This window comes from Borostomias antarcticus (genome assembly GCF_949987555.1).
Source record: "Borostomias antarcticus genome assembly, chromosome: 18".
Taxonomy (NCBI): Eukaryota; Metazoa; Chordata; class Actinopteri; order Stomiiformes; family Stomiidae; genus Borostomias; species Borostomias antarcticus.
The window spans coordinates 17,672,289-17,697,288 of NC_140251.1; the positions used below are offsets into that span (position 1 = coordinate 17,672,289).

Here is a 25,000-nt window from a genome sequence, read left to right on the forward strand (position 1 = left end):
GTAACATATTAATATGACAGTTAACTTTACGGACAGTATGAACAATGGGAGTTTTAAATGATAAAGTGGAATAGAGTCATACACCAAGGTATTTGATTTTAACATTCTGCAAAGGAGTACTATCTTTACAGGTTACAACACACAAACCACAAATGGACTTCAGTTTATGTTTGGTACCAAAAATAATGATAAAGGATTTTTTTTTTATTAAGAAGTAATTTGTTATGCAAGAGCCACTCTTGCAGAATATTAAAATCAAATTGAAGAGAGGCTTGAACTTCAGATAAATCAGATTTTGATGTGTAAATAACAGTATCATCTGCATATAATTGAACTTTTGAGTTCAGAAGAATTATTGAAAATGGAAGATAAATCATTTACATATAAAGAAAAGAGAAGCGGCCCCAAAGTTGAGCCTTGAGGTACACCTCTTTGCTGAACCAACAAATCAGAACCGTCTAAGACAACACATTGTTTCCTAATATGGAGATATTAATTAAACCAGAGAATTGCATTATCAGAGAGACCTACAGTATAGAATGGAGTTTATCTAATAATAATTAACGGTCAATAAAATCAAAAGCTTTGGTTAAATCAATAAATATTGCACCAGTAACTTCACCTTTACCTGCAGCAGTAAAAACATAATTATTTATTTTTAGTAAGGCAGTAGTTGTTGGGTGATTAGGTCTGAAACCAGACTGAGAAGGCGATAAGATGTTATTGATCCTAAGATAATCGGAGAGTTGATAATAGACCAGTTTTTCAAATAATTTTGCAATTGAACAAATAATAGATATTGGTCTATAGTTATTACAATCAAGAACATCTCCTTTATGTAATGAACTTGTGCACATTTCCAGATGGTCAGTAATTCACCTGTTAATAGTGAGAGATTAAATACATCTGCAAGAGGATACATAAGAACATTGGCAGCTAGTTTAATAAATCTATTTTCCAACCCATCTACTCCAGCACTATTTCCATTAGATTCCATAATGGCACCCAGGACCTCAATTGGCAAGATTTTTTTGAAGGAGAATGAAGAGCTACAAGAAGATGAGATGTTGCTAAAAAAGTCACTGGTATATGAAACCAGAACGAGGGTAGAACATATAGAGACGAAATGTTGATTTAGTGCTTGAGCGACAGATAACGAGTCATGTAGAATTGCATTGTCAACTCTTATTTGAGTAATATTATACAGTATTTTTGTTTCATATTAGTGATATATTAAATTTTACGCCAAAATTGTTTTGAATTTTTGAAATCAGAGTTTAAACAATCACTATAATAATTAGATTTGGCATTACGAATTTTAGTTTTACTCAAATTACTAAATTGCTTGTACACTTCCCAATCCTCATTGTTCCTTCTCCTACGGTATGTTGACCAAGCATTATCCCTCTTCCTAAAGAGACTAATAAGCTCGGGAGTGATCCAAGGCAAATGCTCACCCCTGACCTTAACCATCTTCCAAGGAGCATGTCTATCAACCACTTCATTATACTCTGTGTAAAGAAAAGTCCCAGGCATCATGCACATTAGGAATTAACTGAAAACGGTCACAGTTTATATTAATTAAATCATAAATAATTAAATAGGATCCAGTTTCTTATGCTGCCTATTCTTGATCAACTTTGGGGGTGACTTGGGGAGTTACATTTTCCATACACAAAAATGATTAAATGATCACTGAAGCAATCAGACAAAGCACCGAACTTTATGATCCTATTTGGATGTGAAACAAGTATCCAATCAAGCAAAGAATGTGTTTTCTTAGTGACATGTGTGGGTTCATTTATTAAATGAGTGAGATTTATACTATTGAACTTTCTTTTAACTATGTCAGACGGTTTGTCAAGCCAATTTCTGTTAAAGTCACCTAATGAAATTAATTCACTCATGGAAGAAATAGAGGTAATAGTTGAGATCAGACAGTTAAATGAGTCAGCTGCTCTGTATATACTGCCTATGTGCAAACATTTATTTTATGGAAAATAATTTTAACAAAAACGGACCAAGCCACCTACAATAGCTGGACTACACTCTCTGAGAGCATTGTTTGGGGTTCTGTTGCCACTAAAGCCTGTCCATGCACAGCTAAAGTGAATGCATCATCTATCATGGTGAGCGAGTGTAAGTCTCCAGCATTGTGGGGTATCATTCAATTAAGGGATGTAATGAAATCATTGTTAATCTGCTGCCCTCCACGCCGATCACAACACAGCAAATGAAGACTAATTCATAATATGATGACATGATAATTACAAAGTCAGGAAGAATGGCACGCTGTGTGTTAATGTGATTAGGCATTTGGTGACATGCATGTCAGCAAGACAAGATGGCTAACGTAGGACTGAAGGGAATCCTGAGATAAAGTGTGGTTGGCTGATTAGCATAATGAACGCTTCCAATACACGAGCCAATGATGGGTAAATACTGCTTTTCACAAGGAGCTCACTGTTTATTTGTTTAAATGTTTTTTCATTCACCAAGACTAGGGCCAAACGGTTGGCAACTGAGAATTTTCGTATGAAGATATTTGTATTATCAGTACCTAAGTTCAAGGTCAAGTTCACTTTATTGTCATTGCACATGAGCACAACGAAATGAAATTGCAATACTTCATGTGCTCTTACACATAATGTTTTTACAGTATACACATACAGTACTAACACGTGACGAACAGTATAATACTGTACATATAAAATGCGGTGCCAAATGTGAACAGCGTTCAGTGTAAACAGTTCTACTGTAGCAGTTACTGTCCGTGTTTGGCAGTGTTCAGGTCTCATATGGCTCAGGGTAGAAGCTGTTTGTAAGTTTGTTTGTTCGTGATTGGATGGACCTGAACCATCTACCAGAAGGCAGCCGGTCAAACAGATGATGTCCAGGGTGGGATGGATCCTTCAGGATGCTAGCTGCTCTACTGAGGCAGCGAGAGCTGAGTAGGTCCTCCAGGGAGGGCAGTGAGAGCTGGGTAGGTCCTCCTGAGTAGATCCTCCAGGGAGGGCAGTGAGAGCTGGGTAGGTCCTCCAGGGAGGGCAGTGAGAGCTGAGTAGGTCCTCTAGGGAGGGCAGTGAGAGCTGGGTAGGTCCTCCAGGGAGGGCAGTGAGAGCTGGGTAGGTCCTCCAGGGAGGGCAGTGAGAGCTGGGTAGGTCCTCCAGGGAGGGCAGTGAGAGCTGGGTAGGTCCTCCAGGGAGGGCAGTGAGAGCTGAGTAGGTCCTCCAGGGAGGGCAGTGAGAGCTGGGTAGGTCCTCCAGGGAGGGCAGTGAGAGCTGAGTAGGTCCTCCAGGGAGGGCAGTGAGAGCTGGGTAGGTCCTCCAGGGAGGGCAGTGAGAGCTGGGTAGGTCCTCCAGGGAGGGCAGTGAGAGCTGGGTAGGTCCTCCAGGGAGGGCAGTGAGAGCTGAGTAGGTCCTCCAGGGAGGGCAGTGAGAGCTGGGTAGGTCCTCCAGGGAGGGCAGTGAGAGCTGGGTAGGTCCTCCAGGGAGGGCAGTGAGAGCTGGGTAGGTCCTCCAGGGAGGGCAGTGAGAGCTGGGTAGGTCCTCCAGGGAGGGCAGTGAGAGCTGGGTAGGTCCTCCAGGGAGGGCAGTGAGAGCTGGGTAGGTCCTCCAGGGAGGGCAGTGAGAGCTGGGTAGGTCCTCCAGGGAGGGCAGTGAGAGCTGAGTAGGTCCTCCAGGGAGGGCAGTGAGAGCTGGGTAGGTCCTCCAGGGAGGGCAGTGAGAGCTGAGTAGGTCCTCCAGGGAGGGCAGCGAGCAGCCGGTGATCTTCTGGGAGGTGTTGATGCCCCTCTGAAGGGCCCTTCTGTCCGCTGCTGAGCAGCTGGTTACCACGGTTACCACGCAGACATGCAGGACGTCAGCACACTCTGGACGGAGCAGCGAGAAGCGCCATCAGCTTCTCCTGCAGGCTGTTCTTCCTGGGGATCCTCACGAAGTAGAGTTGCCGCTGCGCCTTCTTGACTACGACGCTGGTGTTGGTCGTCCAGGAGAGATAGTAGTCCAGTATCTGATCTAGACAGCATTCTCCTCGTCTGATGTCAAATGTGTTCGAGGCATTTCGCTGTGAAAAACTCCTATGCTGTTGAGCTAGGACTCGTATGCCTGAGGTTTGCAGTGTCTATTTCCTAGGTTGTGTGGTTTGAGAGATCCTCCACACGCCCACGGTACGCCCTGGTCTTTTAGCTTAGTGCTGCTCAGGGACTCCGTGTTCTCCCCCGGCCCCGCGGTCCCAGTCCATCACCCCCGCCCCATCTCTCACACCCCATTGGTCAGATGGGCTGGTCGAGCTACATTAGGTCACTATAATGACTTCTTTTAGGCAGCACGGGGTTTGCTCAACTCCATCACACACAGGGTAGACGGCTACCACTTGCTACGACTGTCAGCCATACAAACAGTGCCATGCGTTAGGGGGTCCGCAACCTTTACGATCAGAAGAGCCACTGGGCCAAAAATATTATAAATATAAAATCTGATTGCAGCCGCAAAACATTTCAACATCAACCACTTCATTTCTTGCATTCTGGGGAATCTTTATGCAGATACCAATTTGTGCTGGAGGATGATAAATGAAAATTAAGATGTTAAAAAATAACCGTTATTATTTCCATGTAATTGTTTGCCAAAGCCAGGGAGCCACTGGAGAGGGGATAAAGAGACGCATGGGTTGCAGACCCCTGCCTGAGGGGAGAGTGTATTTTAACCTGAGGAGAGAGTGTATTTTAACCTGAGGGGAGAGTGTATTTTAGCCTTAGGGGAGAGTGTATTTTAACCTGAGGGGAGAGTGTATTTTAACCTGAGGGGAGAGTGTATTTTAACCTGAGGGGAGAGTGTATTTTAACCTGAGGGGAGAGTGTATTTTAACCTGAGTGGAGAGTGTATTTTAGCCTTAGAGGAGAGTGTATTTTAGCCTTAGGGGAGAGTGTATTTTAACCTGAGGGGAGAGTGTATTTTAGCCTTAGAGGAGAGTGTATTTTAGCCTTAGCGGAGAGTGTATTTGGGAGTTACATAATGTATATTGTGAATCTACTTTTGCTGATCGTCTTGTCTCCTTCAGTCCAAGGTGACTCATGACTGATGGTGTCAATTGGAACATTGGAATTGGAATGTTTTTTTTTTTTTCCCAGAATGCTTGAGGTAGGGTCCAATTTGAGCTCCAGGCAACACCCTAATAGCTGTTTTGACAGATCCATTCCCTTTTTTCTGTTATAGCTGGGGGATACACTTCATTACAGCCATTTAGCTGACGCTTTGCTGAAGGCAAAGTGCAAGAATTGCAAACTAAAAATACAATAGATGCTTTAGAGGGAGGATCCTGGTAGTACCTCTTGAAGAGGTGAGTTTTCAACCTGCGCCGAAAGATGGGCAGCAACTCTGCTGGGCTGTCCTGACATCAGTACACAGTTCATTCCACCACTGCGGGGCCAGAACGGAGAAAAGCCCTGACCGTGTCGATTGACCGCAGGGGCCTCGGAGTGACAGGGAAACCAGTCGCCCCGAGGTAGCATAGCGTAGCGTTCGGGAGGGGGTGTAGGGTTTGACCATGGCCTGGAGGTGGGAGGGAGCTAATCCTCATAGTACTGCATGTTTCACAAAGACTCCACTGCAGAAGCTGTGCAGCTGCCTCAGCATATACGTACATCTGCTAAACCCTTGTAAATAATGAAGTGGTTGTCACACAGTTATAACACATTTATGAACCCTTTATAAAACATGGCATGCGGGTATAGGGTGCTGGAGAAACAGCAGACTCACTGACAGGGCGGTCGGAAGCTACTGAGCGACGCAGACACGCATTGTCTCACACATTGTCAGACACGCAAGTCTCACAGGCCTCTCATATCCTTATTACCCTGTCTCTCCAGTGGAGGAAGAAAGAGAAGGCTTCCTCCTCCTCCTCCTCCTGCATGGCTGTGGGCCAGAGTGTCATGCTAGATGAGATTGTGTTTGATAATTAACAACCTGCCGAAACGAGCCGCACCACCAGTTGCAGTGGAACATTCTTAATTAATAAAATTGAGGAGGGGGGGGGGGGGGGGGGTGGGCAAAGCTACATATTCATAAGCTTTGCGGGGCAAATTTGTCGTGTGATTATAAATGGACAACACTGATTTGTACTAATGAAACCTGATTTGCATATGCAGGGCAGGATTACTCAGATTGCTTTGGATTGCTCAAGGCCTGCTTTGTTCTTTGGAGTCGGTGCACATGTGCGTGTGTGTCAGTCTGTGTGTGTGAGAGACGAGAGACGCTGTCTCTGTTTGAGCCGATGTCTTTTTGCCTGTCTGCGTGTTTGTCTGCCTGTCTGTGTGTCTGTCTTCTCGTCTGTGTGTCTGTCTGTCTGTCTGTCTGTCTGTGTGTCTGTCTTATCGTCTGTGTGTCTGTCTGTCTGTTTGTTTGTTTGTCTAGTTGTCTGGCATGTTTTATCCTGCCACACCATACTGTACCACTAGAGCACACAATTAAGTTCCTGTGTACAGTAGATTTGATTGATTGAGTGATTAACTGTTTGATTGTTCTTCTCATGATTATTATTAGTTATTTATTTTTGTCGACCTGCTTTGGCAATATTTACTGTGTACAGTATGTCATGCCAATAAAGCTATTTTAATTGAAGATTGAGAGAGAGATAGAGAGAGAGAGAGAGAGAGAGAGAGGGAGGGGTGGGATTCTTCCTGAATGACAATATAAATTATACGTTTTTCCCAGCTCAAATAGACCACTCTGGTGGTAAATTGAGTCTCCTGCTCTGGCCTGATGTGATACCTCTCACTTTAATACTATCAGCTGGACGCTTCCACAAGATGCCTGCGTTTCATCTCCGTCCACCGTACCTCTCTACCTCCTATCCATCCATTTCCAATTCAGTCTCAAATAAATCTTATGCTTCTCATTGGGTTTGAAAAGGTTTTCTTTTTTTCCATAATATGATTTTTTCCCTCTTTTCTCTGTCTCTTTCTCTTGATTTCACTCTGCATTGTTTCATCAAAGAATATTCCATCCCATTACCTTCTCATACTGCACCGTCTACCCTGACAGATTATGGATTTGTAGATTAATGCCGATTGAGAAAGCTGCTATGTATATCTCATTTTGCTTTTACAAAAAGTATAAACAAATTATTTTTTTCGCACCAGATTGTTCCGGCTCATTAGGATTCAATTAAATGTGCGAGTCAGGAGAGCATGATGAGGGAGGCTTAGTTTTCAGATCTCAGAAACTCATTACAGCCTGATCAATTCTGCAGTCTGAGGATCCTGTCTCTTTCTAGCCAATCATTTGTGAGGATTGTCTGCCAGAGATCTAATCGCCGGGCAGAATTACTTCTGTTGTGTACCTCTACTTTTCGCCATATATGCATTTGTAATGGAATTTAATCTGATCTAAAGTAAAAGATTTGCCAAGGTTCGCTCAAAGAGGTCAAGTCTGGTTTATTGAGAAAACATACGAGCGCAAGGACTTCAGGATAACGCACGTGAGTGGTATCCAGCAGAAGTGAAGTAGGCTCGTCTTGCGCGGCCTTATATTAGAGCAATACATGGATGTGACGCTATCAGAGATTTGGTTGGCTAACCCATCTGTACACGTCACGGCGGACATCATCACCAGTGGTCGAGAATACAGACACGTGACATGAGAAAGCGCGGTACACTTTGAATATATTTCAGGCGGAGACAATAGAATAATGGAAAAGTCACCCTAGGCCAAACAGGAAGTCTAAGGTGTGAGCCCTTCCTGTCATGGTGAGAAAACCACGGTAGGGGTGGTTTGAGGCCAGTTGTCTCTAAAATTCCATGACACATTTTAGAAGACTGGTTTTATCGATTCACAATTTTGGGGCATGCAGATCTACGAAAGATTCACTAGATCAGATTGCAGTGTTGATTCCCTCAGTTTGACAGTCGGTGAATAACGCCCCTCCATCCCACCCTCCCTCCTTCCTCCCCCTTCCTCTACCCATCCCCCTTCCCATCCCCTCCTCTCTCCCCCTTCTCCCTCCCTCCCCTCCCCCAGGTAACCGACCCTGCATAGTGCTGACTGCGCGGGTTCACCCGGGAGAGAGCAACGCCAGCTGGGTGATGAAGGGCACGCTGGAGTTCCTGTGTTCCGACGACCCCGTGGCGGAGAGCCTCCGAGAGGCTTTCATCTTCAAGATCATCCCCATGCTCAATCCAGACGGGGTCGTTAATGGCACGTGAGTCTGAACCTGAACAAACCTGAACCTCACCCTAGGCCCTGACCCCCACCCCCACCCTCAAATGGGGCGCTTACCTGAACTCCCTGACCCCTGGGACATCAACATCTGACACATATGTTGACCTCTGATCTATGACCCTGGCCTGATCCCAACTGTCACCTCTCTGACCTGACACGGTCATTCAAGTAGCATCTTCTCTGAACTCGACCTGTCACCTTTGACCTCGGTAGTATATCCCCTGGGCTGACCCTCGTGACACCCCCATGCTAACTGGGACATGGTGGAGTAGGTGGTTGAAGTTGTTGTAGTGTCAGTAACCTTGCCTTGTGGTAGTCCTCAAGCTGATCAACATCATGGATGAGAACAAGATAGGGGCCTGGAAATGCCTGGACATGTACTTGCCAAACGTAGTTTTCAAATGTAGAAATGAATGTGTGGCTGTTTTGATTCATTGATTGATTGATTTTATATTTGTAGTGCTTTTGATTTATTTATTTTATATTTGTAGTGCTTTTATGTTTTATATTATTTGCCCTGTTGTGGGCTACGGCAGTCCTGCTGAGGACTAGAGATCTGGTTTGGAACCCTCTGAGTAGGTGATCCAGTGTAAGTAAGTAGTAAGTAAGTAAGTAGTAAGTAAGTAGTACGTAAGTAAGTAAGTAGTAAGTAAGTAAGTAAGTAAGTAAATAAGTAAGTAAGTACTTAATTACTTACTTACTTACTTACTTACTTACTGAGTAGGTGATCCAGTGTAACACCTGGTCTGAACATGTGTTGACTAGTTCCTTCTCCAGGTGCGCTACTCTGGCATGAGCTAGGAAGTAACATGGATTTACATACCCAGACAGTTAATTGATTTGGAGCCAACTTTAAAGGGGAGGTGTCCGCTAAAACTTGCCTAGCAACTCATATCTATGCAAATACAGAGGTGTGTCATACCCTTTTGAAATGGAAATCGCGATTTGACAGTTGAAAGGTCACCAAAGGTCTTTCATCCCAGATTCCAGATAGGGAGAAATAACTTATACATGAGAGCTTCCCCAATGAGAGATGAGAGTTACTGGAGGGTGGCAAGGAAGGTTTTAATTTCCTCCTCTTGTGTTCAACCATTCACACACACACACACACACACACACACACACGCACACACACACACACACACACAGACACACACACAAACACACACACACACACACACACACACACAAACAAACACACACACATTTTAATCATTTAATTATGTCCACATAATGAAACAATGCATACAGGGACACAAATACTAAAGGCACAGATTAGTCTACACTCACAATTAACATGGACAATGTCTTTCACATACAAAACACATCACTCATGGGGACAAGTAGCAACGTCTCCGCCATATATGGCGGCTGCCAATAATTGCAGAGACAGCAATACTTGGTGAGCCTTTTAGCTTCCTTCTTGGACATCCCAAGTACAGTAGACATAGTCCTCTGACAACCAACCTATGAACATGTCCAAGGCTGCCAAATATAAAAACAAGTAGTGTACACCTGTAGCCTAGCTCTGAGATGGTATTTACGAGAGGTTGGTATTTCAAGACCTTAGTCATAAAGGCTTCCTCGAGGCTTGTAGGTGAGGTGAAGGTGCATGCTATCTCTAATACAGACACTTCTCTGGACTCTTCATGAACCACAACAACATCTGGGCCCCGTACTACGAAGTTCCTTCAACATATCCAGGATAACTTTTCGCTAGCTTGCTCGAGTAAACCCGACAACCGCACCCCGGATAAACGGTACTACGACGGTGGCTATCAACACGTCAAGTCTACCCAGCTGATCCAATCTAGCTATGAGCGCGTTCACGGTAAAAGGGGAGGTATTTGCTCAAAATGACCAATCGCATAGACCTACCTTAGTATGGGTATTCGGACACAGCCATGGACAAGGCAAACAATACGCATAACCAAGTTCCGTCCACCGTATTTTACACAAGAGGAGCAATAATATAGAAATATGAACTATAGGCGCAACACAGTCGCTACTGCCAAAGGCAGGAACGAAAGCTGGGAAAATACTGCCTACATTTTATCATTATCCTCCACATGAACACGATAGGCTAGATCATTGGGCTGTGCCTATTCTTATGGTGTGTAAAGCAATTGTAGCCTATATCAATATATCTTATTCTTTCAGCTGCAACCCCTAGACTGGCAGGGGACGCTTAAATAAAGCAAATGTAGGCTATAGTTTTGAATAGTTTCAGGGTGGAGTAGACAATGTGAAGTCTCTATACAAGAGGAACTAGAGATAAAACAGGCTATTAAGATGGAAAAGGTGAAGCTTGGGGTGGAGAAGTAGGCTTATTGTCAGGCATTGGTGCTACAGTATCACAATTCAATTAAAATGTAGCCTACTTCTCTTTGTTCCTAGGAACGGGAGGCTAGTCTAATAAATCAACATTAAAGACTTGAACATTAAATAAAAAATGAGTGTTTTTACTTGGTTCTCCGCATCACCCACAGCCTACATAAAACTGCAGGTAGACTAATAAAACGCAAGCCATTGCATAGTCTACAGTCTACGACTGTAAATGCACAAGGCAAAATATGGCTGAAGCAGCTGTCATTCTTCAATTTTTCATATGATATCGGGGAAAGCCAAAGAGGGGTTGTCGGTTTGTAAAAAGTCTTCTTAAGAACCTCTCACTGTTCGCGCACAGCAGATTATTGTTTATTCGCACACTGAAGTTCCATATAGAATCTTAACGTCCATATGCCTTTTTCCAAGTGAATTGATCGGTCAGCGGGCAGTGCTTCATACGTTTTGATCCATAATCTGGAACTTAACCTGCCCCGGAGCAGGTTAGCTCGGCAGCATAAGTTACCATGGCGATACAGCACGGTGAAAAGTGAACTACCTTCGTAGTACGGATAAACCAGGCTTGAACCTGAAGTTATCGCGCTAACCCTGTAATCCTGTTTCGTAGTACAGGGCCCTGGTGTGTTAGCAGACAACTGTGAAAAGGCATATTGGTCGTTCCAGAGATGGAACATAGATGCATTGACGCAGGCATGTGTGAACATTTTCACTGATGCTGGGGAGTGGTGTGATATGTCCTTAGGTTCACTATTCTATCATGATGTGCTACGCATGTACATTCCTTTGTAAGCATAACAGCCATTCAAGATATGCGATAGTGTTTAGGTAACCTGTTCTGTGGTGTGATGCAAGCAATGAGGAACACACACACACACACACACACACACACACACACACACACACACACACACACACACACACACACACACACACACACAAACAACTGCACCCTTTCTCTTCCCTGTGGCAGGATTACACAGACTCAGTCACACAGTGACTGCTGCTGTTTGCTGCCCTGTAACATAACACAGAGGGTTTGGTTTGCAGATAATTGCTCTGAGTTGAGAAAAACAATCTGTGTTGGACAGCTGTTCTGACCAGGGGGCAGGAGAGATGTGAACCAATCTGACCTCTGACCTCTGACCTCTGACCTCTGACTAGCAGCATTGTGGTTTGTCCTTACAGTATCTCACTGATTGCAGAGAAAGAGAGAGAGAGAGAGAGAGAGAGAAAAAGAGTGCGAGTGCGAGAGAGAGAGAGAGAGAGAGAGAGAGAGGGGGGGGGGGGTTATAGAGAGATAAGAAGAGACATAGTTTAGTTTAGTTTATTTGACGATGAAGAAAGACAACAGTCAGACAACTGCATCACAGCTTAAAACATTGTGAAGAACAGCACAATAACGTCTCAGACTTATTTCCATTGTATAGAGCTTAATGTGTTGACAAAGAGACACACACACACACACACACACACACACACAGTCACACATAAAAAGTTAGAGAGAGTGTGTGAGGACAAGGTGATAACAGTGTGCAACATGTTTGCATTTAACAGTAGAGGGATGTCTGTCTGTCTGTCTGTCTGTCTGTCTGTCTGTCTGGTTGTCTGTCTGTCTGTCTGTCTGTCTGTCTGTCTGTCTGTCTGTCTGTCTGTCTGTCTGTCTCGATGGAGGGAGTGAGGGAAGGAGGGAGGGAGGGAGTGTGGGAAGGAGGGAGGGAGGGAGGGAGGGAGGGAGGGAGGGAGGGAGGGAGGGAGGGAAGGACTCTCCATTTTTGAAGCCACCACATCTCCATGCAGGGCCGGTCTGGCTGCTCTGCTTCACTCACTGACAGCTTCCCTGTCAAATCTCCAACACACCCTTTCATTTTCTCTCTCTCCGTTTTGCTCTCTGTCCCCCCCCCTCCACCACCAGCTCTCCATACATGACAGAGCCTTGCCCATCCAGGCGTGCAACCACAATCCACCATGGCTGTGAAATTGAGTAAGCGGGGGCGGTCTATCATTTATCTATCTTCATACCTTCAGCGACAGGATTTGGTGGGAAATGCATCCTCAGAGCATCCCTGACGTCGGGGCATTTGAGGGCCACGCTGTGGAATGGTTATTGATTTCCTCTGTGACAGCGTGGTATCGGACGAGGCTTTTGAGGCGGGAATGTGACGACTCGGCGTCATCGTTGACCGTTGACCGGAGCTGTTCTATTCATTTCTATCGCAAACAGCTCAACTGTTTCTAACAGACTAAAGCTTCATTTGTACTCAGTCGACAAGTGTCGTACGACAAATGTCTGTTGACAGAAAAAAAATGTCGACCGACATTTCGCATTTATACTTCAGCGAAGTGTCTGATCACCTCCATGGTGACTTGCAGACGTTGATTGGCTGATTGATCCATGGCAATGAAGGTGCCTTCATTCTAGCTATCCAATCACAGCTGTGTGATGAAAGTGACGGCGTCTGCGTCATTGGAAAGTTTGTTAGGTGCAAGACACCCCTGTCCGACACAAAAAAGTGTCGACAGTGACGTTGTTTCTGTTTGTCGACACTTTCAAAAGTGTCATATGACGAAGTGTAAATTCCCATAGAATCAATCAATCTCCCATTGAAATGAATGGGCGACAAGTGGGTTATCAACAATATAGAAATGTAAGTTAACGTTTTCCTTTTATCACCCATCACGAATCATGTGTTCCTAAGAGGAATTTACCACGGACTGGAGAATACAATTCACTTCAAGTCTTTGATATTCGACCCACAGTGTCATCCCTGAATCCAAGTGGTTAATCACCCCTGAAATTAAATTTGTTCTGCGATTAATTAAGATGACTGACATTGCACTATATTATTCTGATCTTATCTCAATTCAGCTTCAGTGGAAACGACTTGGCCCTCATAAAATGTGCTTCAGTCTCTTAAAGAAAAAATGTTGTGTGAGACTACAGTGGCTCTTCAACATGTATGTACCTGTGTGTTAACTGGTCATTTCTCACCAGTGTTACCTGGTCATTTCTCACCTGATAGGTCAGAGAGAGAGAGGGAGTGATAAGAGGTGATAGGAGGACTGAGGAAGAGAGAGAGGGTCTGTGATAGAGGACAGAGAGAGAGAGAGGGTCTGTGATTGGAGGATTGAGAGAGGGGGTCTGTGATAGGAGGACTGAGAGAGAGGGGGTCTGTGATGGGAGGACTGAGAGAGAGGGGGTCTGTGATAGGAGGACTGAGAGAGAGAGAGAGGGTCTGTGATGGGAGGACTGAGAGAGGGGGTCTGTGATAGGAGGACTGAGAGAGAGGGGGTCTGTGATAGGAGGACTGAGAGAGAGAGAGAGGGTCTGTGATGGGAGGACTGAGAGAGGGGGTCTGTGATAGGAGGACTGAGAGAGAGGGGGTCTGTGATTGGAGGACTGAGAGAGAGGGGGTCTGTGATTGGAGGACTGAGAGAGAGGGGGTCTGTGATTGGAGGACTGAGAGAGGGGGTCTGTGATTGGAGGATTGAGAGAGAGGGGGACTGTGATTGGAGGACTGAGAGAGAGGGGGTCTGTGATAGGAGGACTGAGAGAGAGAGAGGGGGTCTGTGATTGGAGGATTGAGAGAGGGTCTGTGATTGGAGGATTGAGAGAGAGGGGGACTGTGATTGGAGGACTGAGAGAGAGGGGGTCTGTGATAGGAGGACTGAGAGAGAGAGAGGGGGTCTGTGATTGGAGGACTGAGAGAGAGGGGGTCTGTGATTGGAGGACTGAGGCATCCAGCTGTCCCACTTGTCTGATCCCAGTGTTCACTGGAGCAGAAACAGAACAGACAATCCAGCCCAAACTGTCTTCTTGACTGTCTTCACACACACAGACACACAGACACACAGACACACACACACACACACACACACACACACACACACACACACACACACACACGCACTTAAAGCACTGAAAGCATGCCGGTATAATTGTTGTCTCTCTCTCTGTGTTTGTCTCTGACTGCCGTTGTACGCATGCATTCTGATGTTGTCATCATTCCTGGGAGTAGCTAGCTTGGGAAAGACAATGTGTTATTCTTAGTCGGTTTGATTTAGTGGATGAGATTCACACCTCCTCAGTCATCTCCTGTCTGTCTGTGTTCATGTCTGCCTGCCTCCCTGTCTGACTGTGAATGTCAATGTCAATGTCATTTTATTTAAATAGCACCATTCATACCAGGGCTTGACATACATTTGAATTTTCCCAGTGGATTTTCAAAGTTACTGGCCCCAATGTTGTATCACTAGCCTGGAAGATATAGCCACATTTTGTTAACGCTTAAACAGGACATGCATGGCAAGCATTTAATAGAATCAGTGGTTTGTCACCGAGTGAAGAGTGCTTCTACAAGTGGTTGATCATCATCATGCCTCAGAAGAATGATGCGATACAAGTACATGTAAAGTCAATGTTTGTGATGATGGGATCTAGTCAGCAATTACTAAGAGCTAATCCTTCAAACATATTAGCTAGTTAGCGAGCTATTTCCCTTAAGAGCTGTCTAATGTTTTCACTCACTTGTCTGCATACGCTGGCATAGATCGGCAAATCTTGCAAAATACTTCTCCCTTCTCCTCATCACACCCTAGCCAAGGCCAGCGATCTGGCCAGTGAGGCTGGAAAACTCTCTTTGTTTTTTTTCATACTCCCTGTCTCACAGTGCTTCTGGTGAAAGGTCTTTTCAGTTGTTTTTTGCCAGGTTTTTGGCCGGCAGCAGGTGCCTTCAGAAACATTTTATTAGTGTCTATTGATTAGCGGCTATGTACAAGGTATTCGGCTGGCGAGTTCTCGCGCTGGCGTGTTGGAACACTCTGCTGATTGGGGAACACTGAGAAAATGTATTGTTCCACCTGGAAAGCGTAGCAAAACATCAACGTTTTGTGGGGGCTGAACTCGCCCGTGATCTCTGCGTCTGTGCTCTCTGTCTTGTTTGTGGAATGAGACTGCAGCCGCGGTGCCAGACTACTCTCCCAAAACGATTCGTAGTCGCAAATCTCTCACACAATAATGTATTTTATTATGGGTAGACAATTGTAAACTATATATAATCTCACAGTTATATTAGCTCTGGCCCGAGCAGGCCATTGAAAAGCGTTATTTACTGGCCCGGAGGTGTTCCAGACAGCACCGAGCCAGTGCTTATGTCAAGCCCTGCACACAATCAATGTAGATGGATACAAACATATAAACAGTGAGAACAGATTTAAAAGAAACAATAAAAGTAAAAGAATTAAAAATGAATCCCTGTTGTCTGTCTGACTGTTTGCCTCCCTGTCTGTCTGACTGTCTGTCTGCCTCTCCTCCTATGATATGGATCCCTGGGCCAAAAATGTGTGTGTGTGTGTGTGTGTGTGTGTGTGTGTGTGTGTGTGTGTGTGTGTGTGTGTGTGTGTGTGTTTGTGTACAGTATGTGTGTGAGGGAGCAGCCAGGCGATCTGTCTGTCTATTTACAGTATGTGTGTAGGCCCAACTTTCTGTTTGTGTGAGCTGCATCATATCCCTCTATCTGTGCACAAACTGTAGTAAGGACCATCCTGTTATAATAGAGAAATACCAGACACTGTATGAGGTCTCTCAGCTTCCCATAATCATACTGAGACTGTCATTCTCTCTCCCTCTCGTTTCTCTCCATCTTGTCTCTCTCTTCTCCCTCTCTGGTTTTCTCTCTCTCTCAATATCCTGCAGTCCTGTAGGGATGTTAACAGTTGACCGATAACCGCTAAAAAGAATTCTAACCCATTGATCTCATCAGTTAAAATGGTCAATTTTGGAATTTACGTGCATAGCCCATCAACTGGGATGTAAAGGAAAACAACTCTTAAATCCAACAGTAGAGGGCGCTGTGCTACCATTTCAGATGTCAGCTGTCACATGATTAGCAACATTTGCTCTCACAGAGTCAGACCACAATATGAAGTGAGCAAAACAGAGTTTGGACATGAATGAAGAGCGCTGCAAAATGTGCTATGCAATACTACGACAACACAGGCAGTACCACATATGTAGTAAACATCCACAAGCCACATTTCGTCTCAGACTGAGTGTAGCCTATTTATTTTAAGTTATTGTCTAGTTGACAATAACGTTACTCTTATCTAACGTTATGGCTCTAGCCATGTTTTTTCCCCATAACGTTACTGCAATGGATATACTGTAAAGTCTGCTGGTGGAACTCGCTTCAAATCCATACCTACCAAAACATAATGACCAGCTAACATTAGCTGAATTAAGAAACTTGCTGCTTGACCTTTCAACTTTATCTGTCAATGAAGACCATTGCCAGTGGTCTCTTAACAGATTAGCACGGCGTCTCCTGTGATTCCCTCGCCAAATCAAGGGTTAGTGAGGTAACTTCAGGTTTAACACTGGGCTGTCAGCGTCACCACGGTGGTTCACTCTTTACCGGGCCGTATCGCCATGGTAACGTATGCTGCAGAGCTAACCTGCTCATAGATCAAAACATATGAAGCATCGCCTGCTGACCAATCATTTCACTTGGAAAATGGCACCGTTCCTAGATCCCCTGGACCTCAGTGCGTTCCTAGATCCCCTGGACCTCAGTGTGTTCCTAGATCCCCTGGACCTCAGTGTGTTCCTAGATCCCCCCACCTCAGTGTGTTCCTAGATCCCCTGGACCTCAGTGTGTTCCTAGATCCCCCCACCTCAGTGTGTTCCTAGATCCCCCCACCTCAGTGTGTTCCTAGATCCCCTGGACCTCAGTGTGTTCCTAGATCCCCTGGACCTCAGTGTGTTCCTAGATCCCCTGGACCTCAGTGTGTTCCTAGATCCCCTGGACCTCAGTGTGTTCCTAGATCCCCTGGACCTCAGTGTGTTCCTAGATCCCCTGGACCTCAGTACGCAACTAGTGAGAGGTTCTCTTAGGAAGGAAAGCATTTTTCCAGGCCGACAAAAAACACTTTCCCTGATGAGTACATCATGTGAAAGACACAGATTGCCAATGGAGGGAATGTCTTCTCTTTGTTTACTTGAGTCATATTTTGCTTGTGAAGTTGTGCGCTTACAGTCCCGCAGACCGTAGGCTATGCGCTGGCTAGCGTTTTATTAACACAGGTAGTTTCATGTAGGCTGTGGGTGATGTGGAGAACCAAGCAAAAACACTGCCAAACACAACCAAACAACAACAAACTTTTTATTCCATTTTCAACTCTTTATTGTTGGTGATTTATTAGGCTACTTCCGTTTCTAGGAACAAAGCGAATTACATTTTAATTGAATTGTTACCCATGCCTGGAAATAAATGAGTTACGGAAGCACTTTATTTGTACTCTTGTATTATTTGTTTGTATTATTTTTTAGCTTTATCTCGAGCTCTAAACTCCTTGTCCAGCAGGACCTCACATTCAGCTCCCACCTGAAACTACATCATTTATACACTTGTTTTAACATTTAAGTGTTGTCCCTTTACAAGGCTCACTAAGTTGCAGCTGAAAGAACAAGGCTAGGCCTTTTCTTGCCTTACATGTCATAAATAAATATACATATAAGCAAACATTTATGGCATAGCCTACACAATTGTAATTGTAGTCAGACCTACTCGTTCATAATGGTGCAAAGATAAGCCTAAGTATGCATTCGCACAGTCGGCAGTATTTTGCCAGCTTTCCCTCCTGTATCGTCGTGATACCAGTTAAGCATGATTGGCTGTTCGACTCAGTCAAGCCAGCTAATGGAAAGTGATCCTGGTTTTGTCGGACTTGCTTCATAGTACAGGTCCCTGGTTCTGTCAAGGCGAACTGGACCCAGTCAGCAGGGAGAACCTCAGCTTGGGGAACACAGGGGGCGCTGTTTCGGCATCACCAGCAGGAGCGCTGGCACAGTCGAGGGTTGCTCTCCCCCTCCCACTTCCATCAGTCTTTCCCCTTCTCCTCCCCTCTCTCCCTCCCCATCCCTCCCTCTCTCCTTCCCCTTTCCTCCCTCGCTCTATCTCCGTCCCTCCACCTCTCCCCACCTCCCCTCTCTCATTCTCCCTCCCGAGAGAACATGTCCTCCCCAGGCTCTGAGAATCACACAGCAGCCTGATTCCATTCTCTGTCTTCTGCTGACTCAGCACAGCATCTATCTTCAAGGTAAAAGCGATCAAAACCCATTAAGGGTCAGTTGTGCTATAAAGGACCCACAGTAGCTAACCAAATGCTTTTCTTCTACCACTCCTTGGAATATTTCTCCATGATAATGCATTTCTTTCTAACTGTTTACGTTGTTATTTTTGTTTTAAAGTCTGTTTTAAAGTCAAGGTCACATCTCGAGCAGTAGCAACATCTAAAAGCACACAGGCACACACACACACACACACACACACACACACACACACACACACACACACACACACACACAGACTAGCATACTCTCATTATAATGTTTTATTTTGAAGTGAAGTGAATTCACATACACAGTCTTGTTATGCCTCTACGTTTATACTCTGCATTTTCAAACAACCTCCCCCGTGTCTTTCAACAAATCTGTCCTCAAACATCCCATCCAGGAAGTAAACCTCAGCAGAGACTACAGTTGCAGAGCTGTGTCAATCTCTGTTTGTGCTGTTTCATGGTTTCCTTACATGGTGGCAAAGATCAGAGGGATATGCACTGCAGAGAGAGAGAGAGAGAGAGAGAGAGAGAGAGATAGAAGGGGAGAGAGGGGAAAGGAGAGAGCGATAGAGGGAGATTGAGAGAGAGGGATAGAGAGAGAGGGAAAAGGAGAGAGAGGGGTATAGGGTGATCGAGAGAGAGGGGGAGAGAGGGAAATGAGAGAGAAAGGGAGAGGGAGAGAAAAGGAGAGAGAGATAGAGGGAGATTGAGAGAGAGGGAAATGAGAGAGAAAGGGAGAGAGAGAAAAGGAGAGAGATATAGGGAGATCAAGAGAGAGGGGGAGAGAGGGAAATGAGAGAGAAAGGGAGAGAGAGAGAAAAGGAGAGAGAGAGGTAGAGAGAGGGTGGGAGAGGGGGGGGGGGCGGGAGGAAGCATGTCTGAGCTGTATTAAAATGTTGTGATGCATGAGGGCGGTCCAGGGGAGGACGTTGACGTATGGCGGGGGTCCCAGTGGGCTGGAGGGAGACGCGGGGGTGATGAATAGAGGGGCAGGGGGAGCTGTTCATCATTCTGCACAGGTTGGCCACCGCTGACCACAGGCTGCCTGGTCAGATAAGACCGAGCCCGAACCCTGGCCCCCTGCTCCCTCAACAACAGACACGTGCGCTGTGCACGTATGCAGACTGCCGATCACACACGCACACACACACACACATGCACGCACAAATGCACAGGCACACACACTCTCGCATTATTTCTCTCTCTCTCTCACTCTCTCTCACACAGACAAACACACACACACACACACACACACACACACACACACTGGCTACCACTCATTATAATGTATTTTATTGGCAAGCGGAACCAAGTGAGAGATAATGAATCACTTGCCAACACACAGACTGTGTTATTCCTCCAGATCAATACCCTGGTAACTGCATCATGGTCAGACTCCCCTGACCGCTACCGAGCATCATGTTAGTATTCATGCGTTTGGGACAAATCGTTGGTCTGCTTATCGTGGCACGGACACAGAGAGAATGGTACCGCTTGTCAATACACATGCCTAGGTTGGTCACTGGGAGAGACATTATTCTCCTCACTCCTCAGAACACAGTTCGCTTTTCGACGGACAATATTTGTTGTGAGGACTGGTGCTTAGTATTCATACTCCCCGTTAAGCTGTTACCATATGGCGACAGCCCCGGTTTCTCCCTCTCAGAGTGCTCAGTGGAATCACAAGTGGAAGGTGTGTCTGATTGGCTGATTGTTTGATCTGTGAGATCAGTGGCCCGGGCATCGACAACAGGGGGTTGTGGTCGGCTTGACCCTCGGCGCTGGAAGTAGATTAGCTGACATTGACTAACACACTGGGATTGTGACCCCTGAGGACACGCGACGACCCGGCCTCGCATTAGCATGAGACCGCATGGTGAATGACCGCGAGGTCGCCCTGCATCTTTGTCTAACTTCTACCGCCAGGTAAAGCGCTCCCCTGTTGTCCATGACTGAGCAGATTATTTTAGTCATCTGAGTCATGGGCGTAGAATTTAGGGGGGACGCTGGGGACAGGTCCCCATCAATATTCAGAGACTACTGAATTGTCCCCAGCAATAATTTGGTACACAAACGCTCAACAGATCTCCTTCTCTACTAGTCCCGCCTCCCTAGCCCAATATCACTAATATAATGGGTTTGTAGTTTTTTGCTAACGCGCGAGAGGCTGGCTGTAGTATCTGGTTGAATTTGGTTGCGCGACAAAGTTCAGAGCCCTGACTAGTTCAAATGTAGACTATGCTTTTTTATTTTATATAGTGCAAACATTCTATATACAAAAAATTCTACTCTTTAAACGCTCGCATTTAATTTCCCTGCCAAAGCTCAAATCAAAAATGCACCCTTGATCTGAATGCTGCATTCCCTCAACGTCAATACTAGTCTGCATACTGTATCTATACAAAACACATAACAGAAAGGCACAGTGGGCATAGATATACAAAAATAAAATTATCTATCTATCTATCTATCTATCTATCTACCTAAAGACTAATTAAAATTCTACTCACACTAATACTCATACAGTATATTGATTTTTACATGTAAACATCCTCAACTCAACCACCTATTAATAAACCATAAAAGTGCAACACACTAGTAGACGGATGGGGTCAGGATGTGTCAGAGGGGACACCTCTGTATTGACTCACCGGTCAGCTCTCCGTATCGACTGGTTGTGGGTGGCGGTGGTGGGCGGGACCGTCACGGGGGGAGCCGGCCCCCCAGCATGCAGCAGGGCAGATGCTTCCTGATAAGTCATGCGCTGGAGTCTCAGGTGGGAAGGCGAATAATGGATTCTGTGGACGGCGCAAAGTCATTCAGTCCACGCTCTGGGCCAGACAGCTGCAGGAAGCAGGGGTGGCTTCATGCGCCTGGAATGACATGTCCTGGTCTCTCTCAGACCTGGCCAGACTAGACTGGTCTCTCTCAGACCTGGCCAGACTAGACCGGTCTCTCTCAGACCCGGTCACTCTCAGACCTGGCCAGACTAGACTGGTCTCTCTCAGACCTGGCCAGACTAGACTGGTCTCTCTCAGACCCGGTCACTCTCAGACCTGGCCAGACTAGACTGGTCTCTCTCAGACCTGGCCAGACTAGACTGGTCTCTCTCAGACCTGGCCAGACTAGACCGGTCTCTCTCAGACCTGGTCACTCTCAGACCTGGTCTCTCTCAGACCTGGCCAGACTAGACTGGTCTCCCTCAGACCTGGCCAGACTAGACTGGTCTCTCTCAGACCTGGCCAGACTAGACCGGTCTCTCTCAGACCTGGCCAGACTAGACCGGTCTCTCTCAGACCTGGCCAGACTAGACTGGTCTCTCTCAGACCTGGCCAGACTAGACCGGTCTCTCTCAGACCTGGCCAGACTAGACTGGTCTCTCTCAGACCTGGCCAGACTAGACTGGTCTCTCTCAGACCTGGCCAGACTAGACTGGTCACTCTCTCTCTCAGACCTGGCCAGACTAGACCGGTCTCTCTCAGACCTGGCCAGACTAGACCGGTCTCTCTCAGACCCGGTCTCTCTCAGACCTGGCCAGACTAGACCGGTCTCTCTCAGACCTGGCCAGACTAGACTGGTCTCTCTCAGACCTGGCCAGACTAGACTTGTCTCTCTCAGACCTGGCCAGACTAGACCGGTCTCTCTCAGACCTGGCCAGACTAGACTGGTCTCTCTCAGACCTGGCCAGACTAGACTGGTCTCTCTCAGACCTGGCCAGACTAGACCGGTCTCTCTCAGACCTGGCCAGACTAGACCGGTCTCTCTCAGACCTGGCCAGACTAGACTGGTCTCTCTCAGACCTGGCCAGACTAGACCGGTCTCTCTCAGACCTGGCCAGACTAGACTGGTCTCTCTCAGACCTGGCCAGACTAGACCGGTCTCTCTCTGACCTGGCCAGACTAGACTGGTGTCTCTCAGACCTGACCAGACTAGACTGGTCTCTCTCAGACCCGGTCTCTCTCAGACCTGGCCAGACTAGACTGGTCTCTCTCAGACCTGGTCTCTCTCAGACCTGGCCAGACTAGACTGGTCTCTCTCAGACCTGGCCAGACTAGACTGGTCTCTCTCAGACCCGGTCTCTCTCAGACCTGGCCAGACTAGGCCTGTTGGTAGGGAGGGAGACGTTTATTGGCGAGAGAGAGAAACTGTATTCAGCGCTGTGTTCCAAGCACGGCCTGCTGGGGGAACGCTGCGGCCCAGAAGGCTCTCTGAGTCCCCCAGGGACCAGGATGGAGGCAGAGCAGCGGTACCGGCCGTGAAGGGTACACCTCTGTGGACTAACAATAGGCTCAGTCCAGGGGTATTGGGATTCAATTTATGGAATCAGAATTGGCCCATTCCGTCTCTGTCAGGGCTGGTTCATTCATGTGAATTGGATTATGTTACTGTAGCATGTCCAAACACCAACATTGGGTAAAATGCATCTTGCTCTAGAGCAATGTACTGTATTGACTTCCTTCTTTCCAACTGCACTTCCAGGTTTTTAGACCAGGCAGTGTCGGTATCATCAGCTGCATCACCGCCTTGAAACCTCAGATAAACCATATACCAACTTCAGATACTGTATACACTGTATCATATACTGTACTAACTTCAGATATACCACATACCAACTTCGTCAAAAGTTCAGGTTGCAAGAACCCTTACCCAATCCACAGTAGCTTGGGCTTGTAATGTTATCTCTAAAGGCATTCTCAGAATTCACATTGTGACCCTCCTTCCAAACACACCAATTTGATGCACAGATAAAGAAATATTCAAATCAGCCCAAGTATTCCTGCTTCAGCCGAGGCAGAACTGGCCAATTATCCTCTGAAGGTCACTGCTAGGACGCCAAAGCTGTGCTCAGAGAGCAGGTAGGCAGCTAGCTAGACTTTTTATTCAGGTTGCCAGGGGGACAGAGATATGAAAATATTAGGTCTCATTATGGAGGTGTGTGCGTGTGCGTGCGTGTGTGCGTGCGTGTGTGTGTGTGTGTGTGTGTGTGTGAATCGGGGATAGGTGCATACAAATCCAGGGAGAACACTCGAGACAGAGGACACTTTAAGCACAGCCCTGCGTTTATTTGCCCATAAAGGTCCAACCAGACGAGAGCGGTGACGTCTTCATGGAGGTGTTACTTCTCCTCGGCTCCCCCCCCCCATGTGTTCTGGTTCTCCCTCCTGGGATCACAGGCACAACACGAGTTCAGCACAGATTCAGCACGACTGATGGCTGCCGGAGTCGAGCACTGAGCTAGCCTGGCGTGGCGGTCCTCTCCCACCACGCTCCATGAGTTGTATTTGCTGATTTGGTCAAATCAGAAGTGGGTCGCGCACATCCCAAAATAATTATTAAGGCAGGTGCTGGACTAAAAAAGCATATGTATCAAAGAAAGTAAGAGTCCGCACACTGTAGCTCCCATTAAGATTATTTATGGACAAAAAATAAGTGACGTTTCGAGCGACAACGCTCTTCCTCAGACTGGATAAACATAGCCACACCAAACATTTATATGGTATCTAAGGGTCACATGACCCTAATGGGATAGACAACCCCTTTTCACCTGACTCCTGGTACAGTTCACTCTGTGCATAAAAAAAACAAACTATGGTGCATATCTTATACATGCATATTATACATCATGTTCAGAAATTCCACTGTATCTTAGAAAACACAAGTCATCCTAAATCAGTTACCAGTGGCTAAGTTCATTTGAAGTATCAAAAAAGCATCCATAAGCAAATTTACAATATTACAATATCCATGTCCAACATATAATCTGGAATATGTAGGGGTGGGATGTCTGCCCACCTCCCTTGTTCTCTGTAAAGCGCATTGTGTTGCCTCTGGGTATGAAATGCGCTATATAAATAAAGCTTTGATTGATTGATTGATTGATATACAGAAAGGACCCTACAGTTTCAGCTTTAGACAATTTCATAGTCAAGTATTCGTATAAATATAGAGCGAAAGCACAGAGCACACAGTCACAGTACCACCCTACAGAATTACAGATAAGGTCTAATGCTGAAGTCTTCATTCATACCCCTTGGAGCAAGTCTGTTCAGTGTATAAATCCAAAATAGTTCTCGTCTTAATAGTAGTGTCTCTATATGCCTCTTTTGTCCTCCATGTAGCAATCAGAGAATTGGCCACAGGTGCGCAGTCTCTCCATCAAGGTGAGCAGGGGTGATATTTCAGCGCCTGGCGCCGTCCGTGGTGCTGATCCGCTGGGAGGGTTTGATTGTGCCCACAGTGCAGAGGGTGGGGGCTGGGGGGTCTCTCTCAACTGACACGCTGCTCCATCACTGCTTTCCCTGAGGCCTTCTCTGTGATAA

At 46.1% G+C, this 25,000-nt stretch overlaps 1 protein-coding gene across 3 annotated transcripts in view; it reads left to right on the top strand.

Annotated features, from left to right (window-relative positions):
• agbl1 (AGBL carboxypeptidase 1) overlaps positions 1-25,000 on the top strand; it is a 224,354-nt gene that overhangs the window by 134,399 nt on the left and 64,955 nt on the right. For all 3 annotated transcript variants that reach the window (XM_084453042.1, XM_084453041.1, XM_084453043.1), the window contains one exon: positions 8,019-8,199. In XM_084453042.1, coding sequence (XP_084309168.1) covers positions 8,019-8,199 — 181 coding nt within the window. The remainder of the gene's footprint in view (positions 1-8,018; positions 8,200-25,000) is intronic.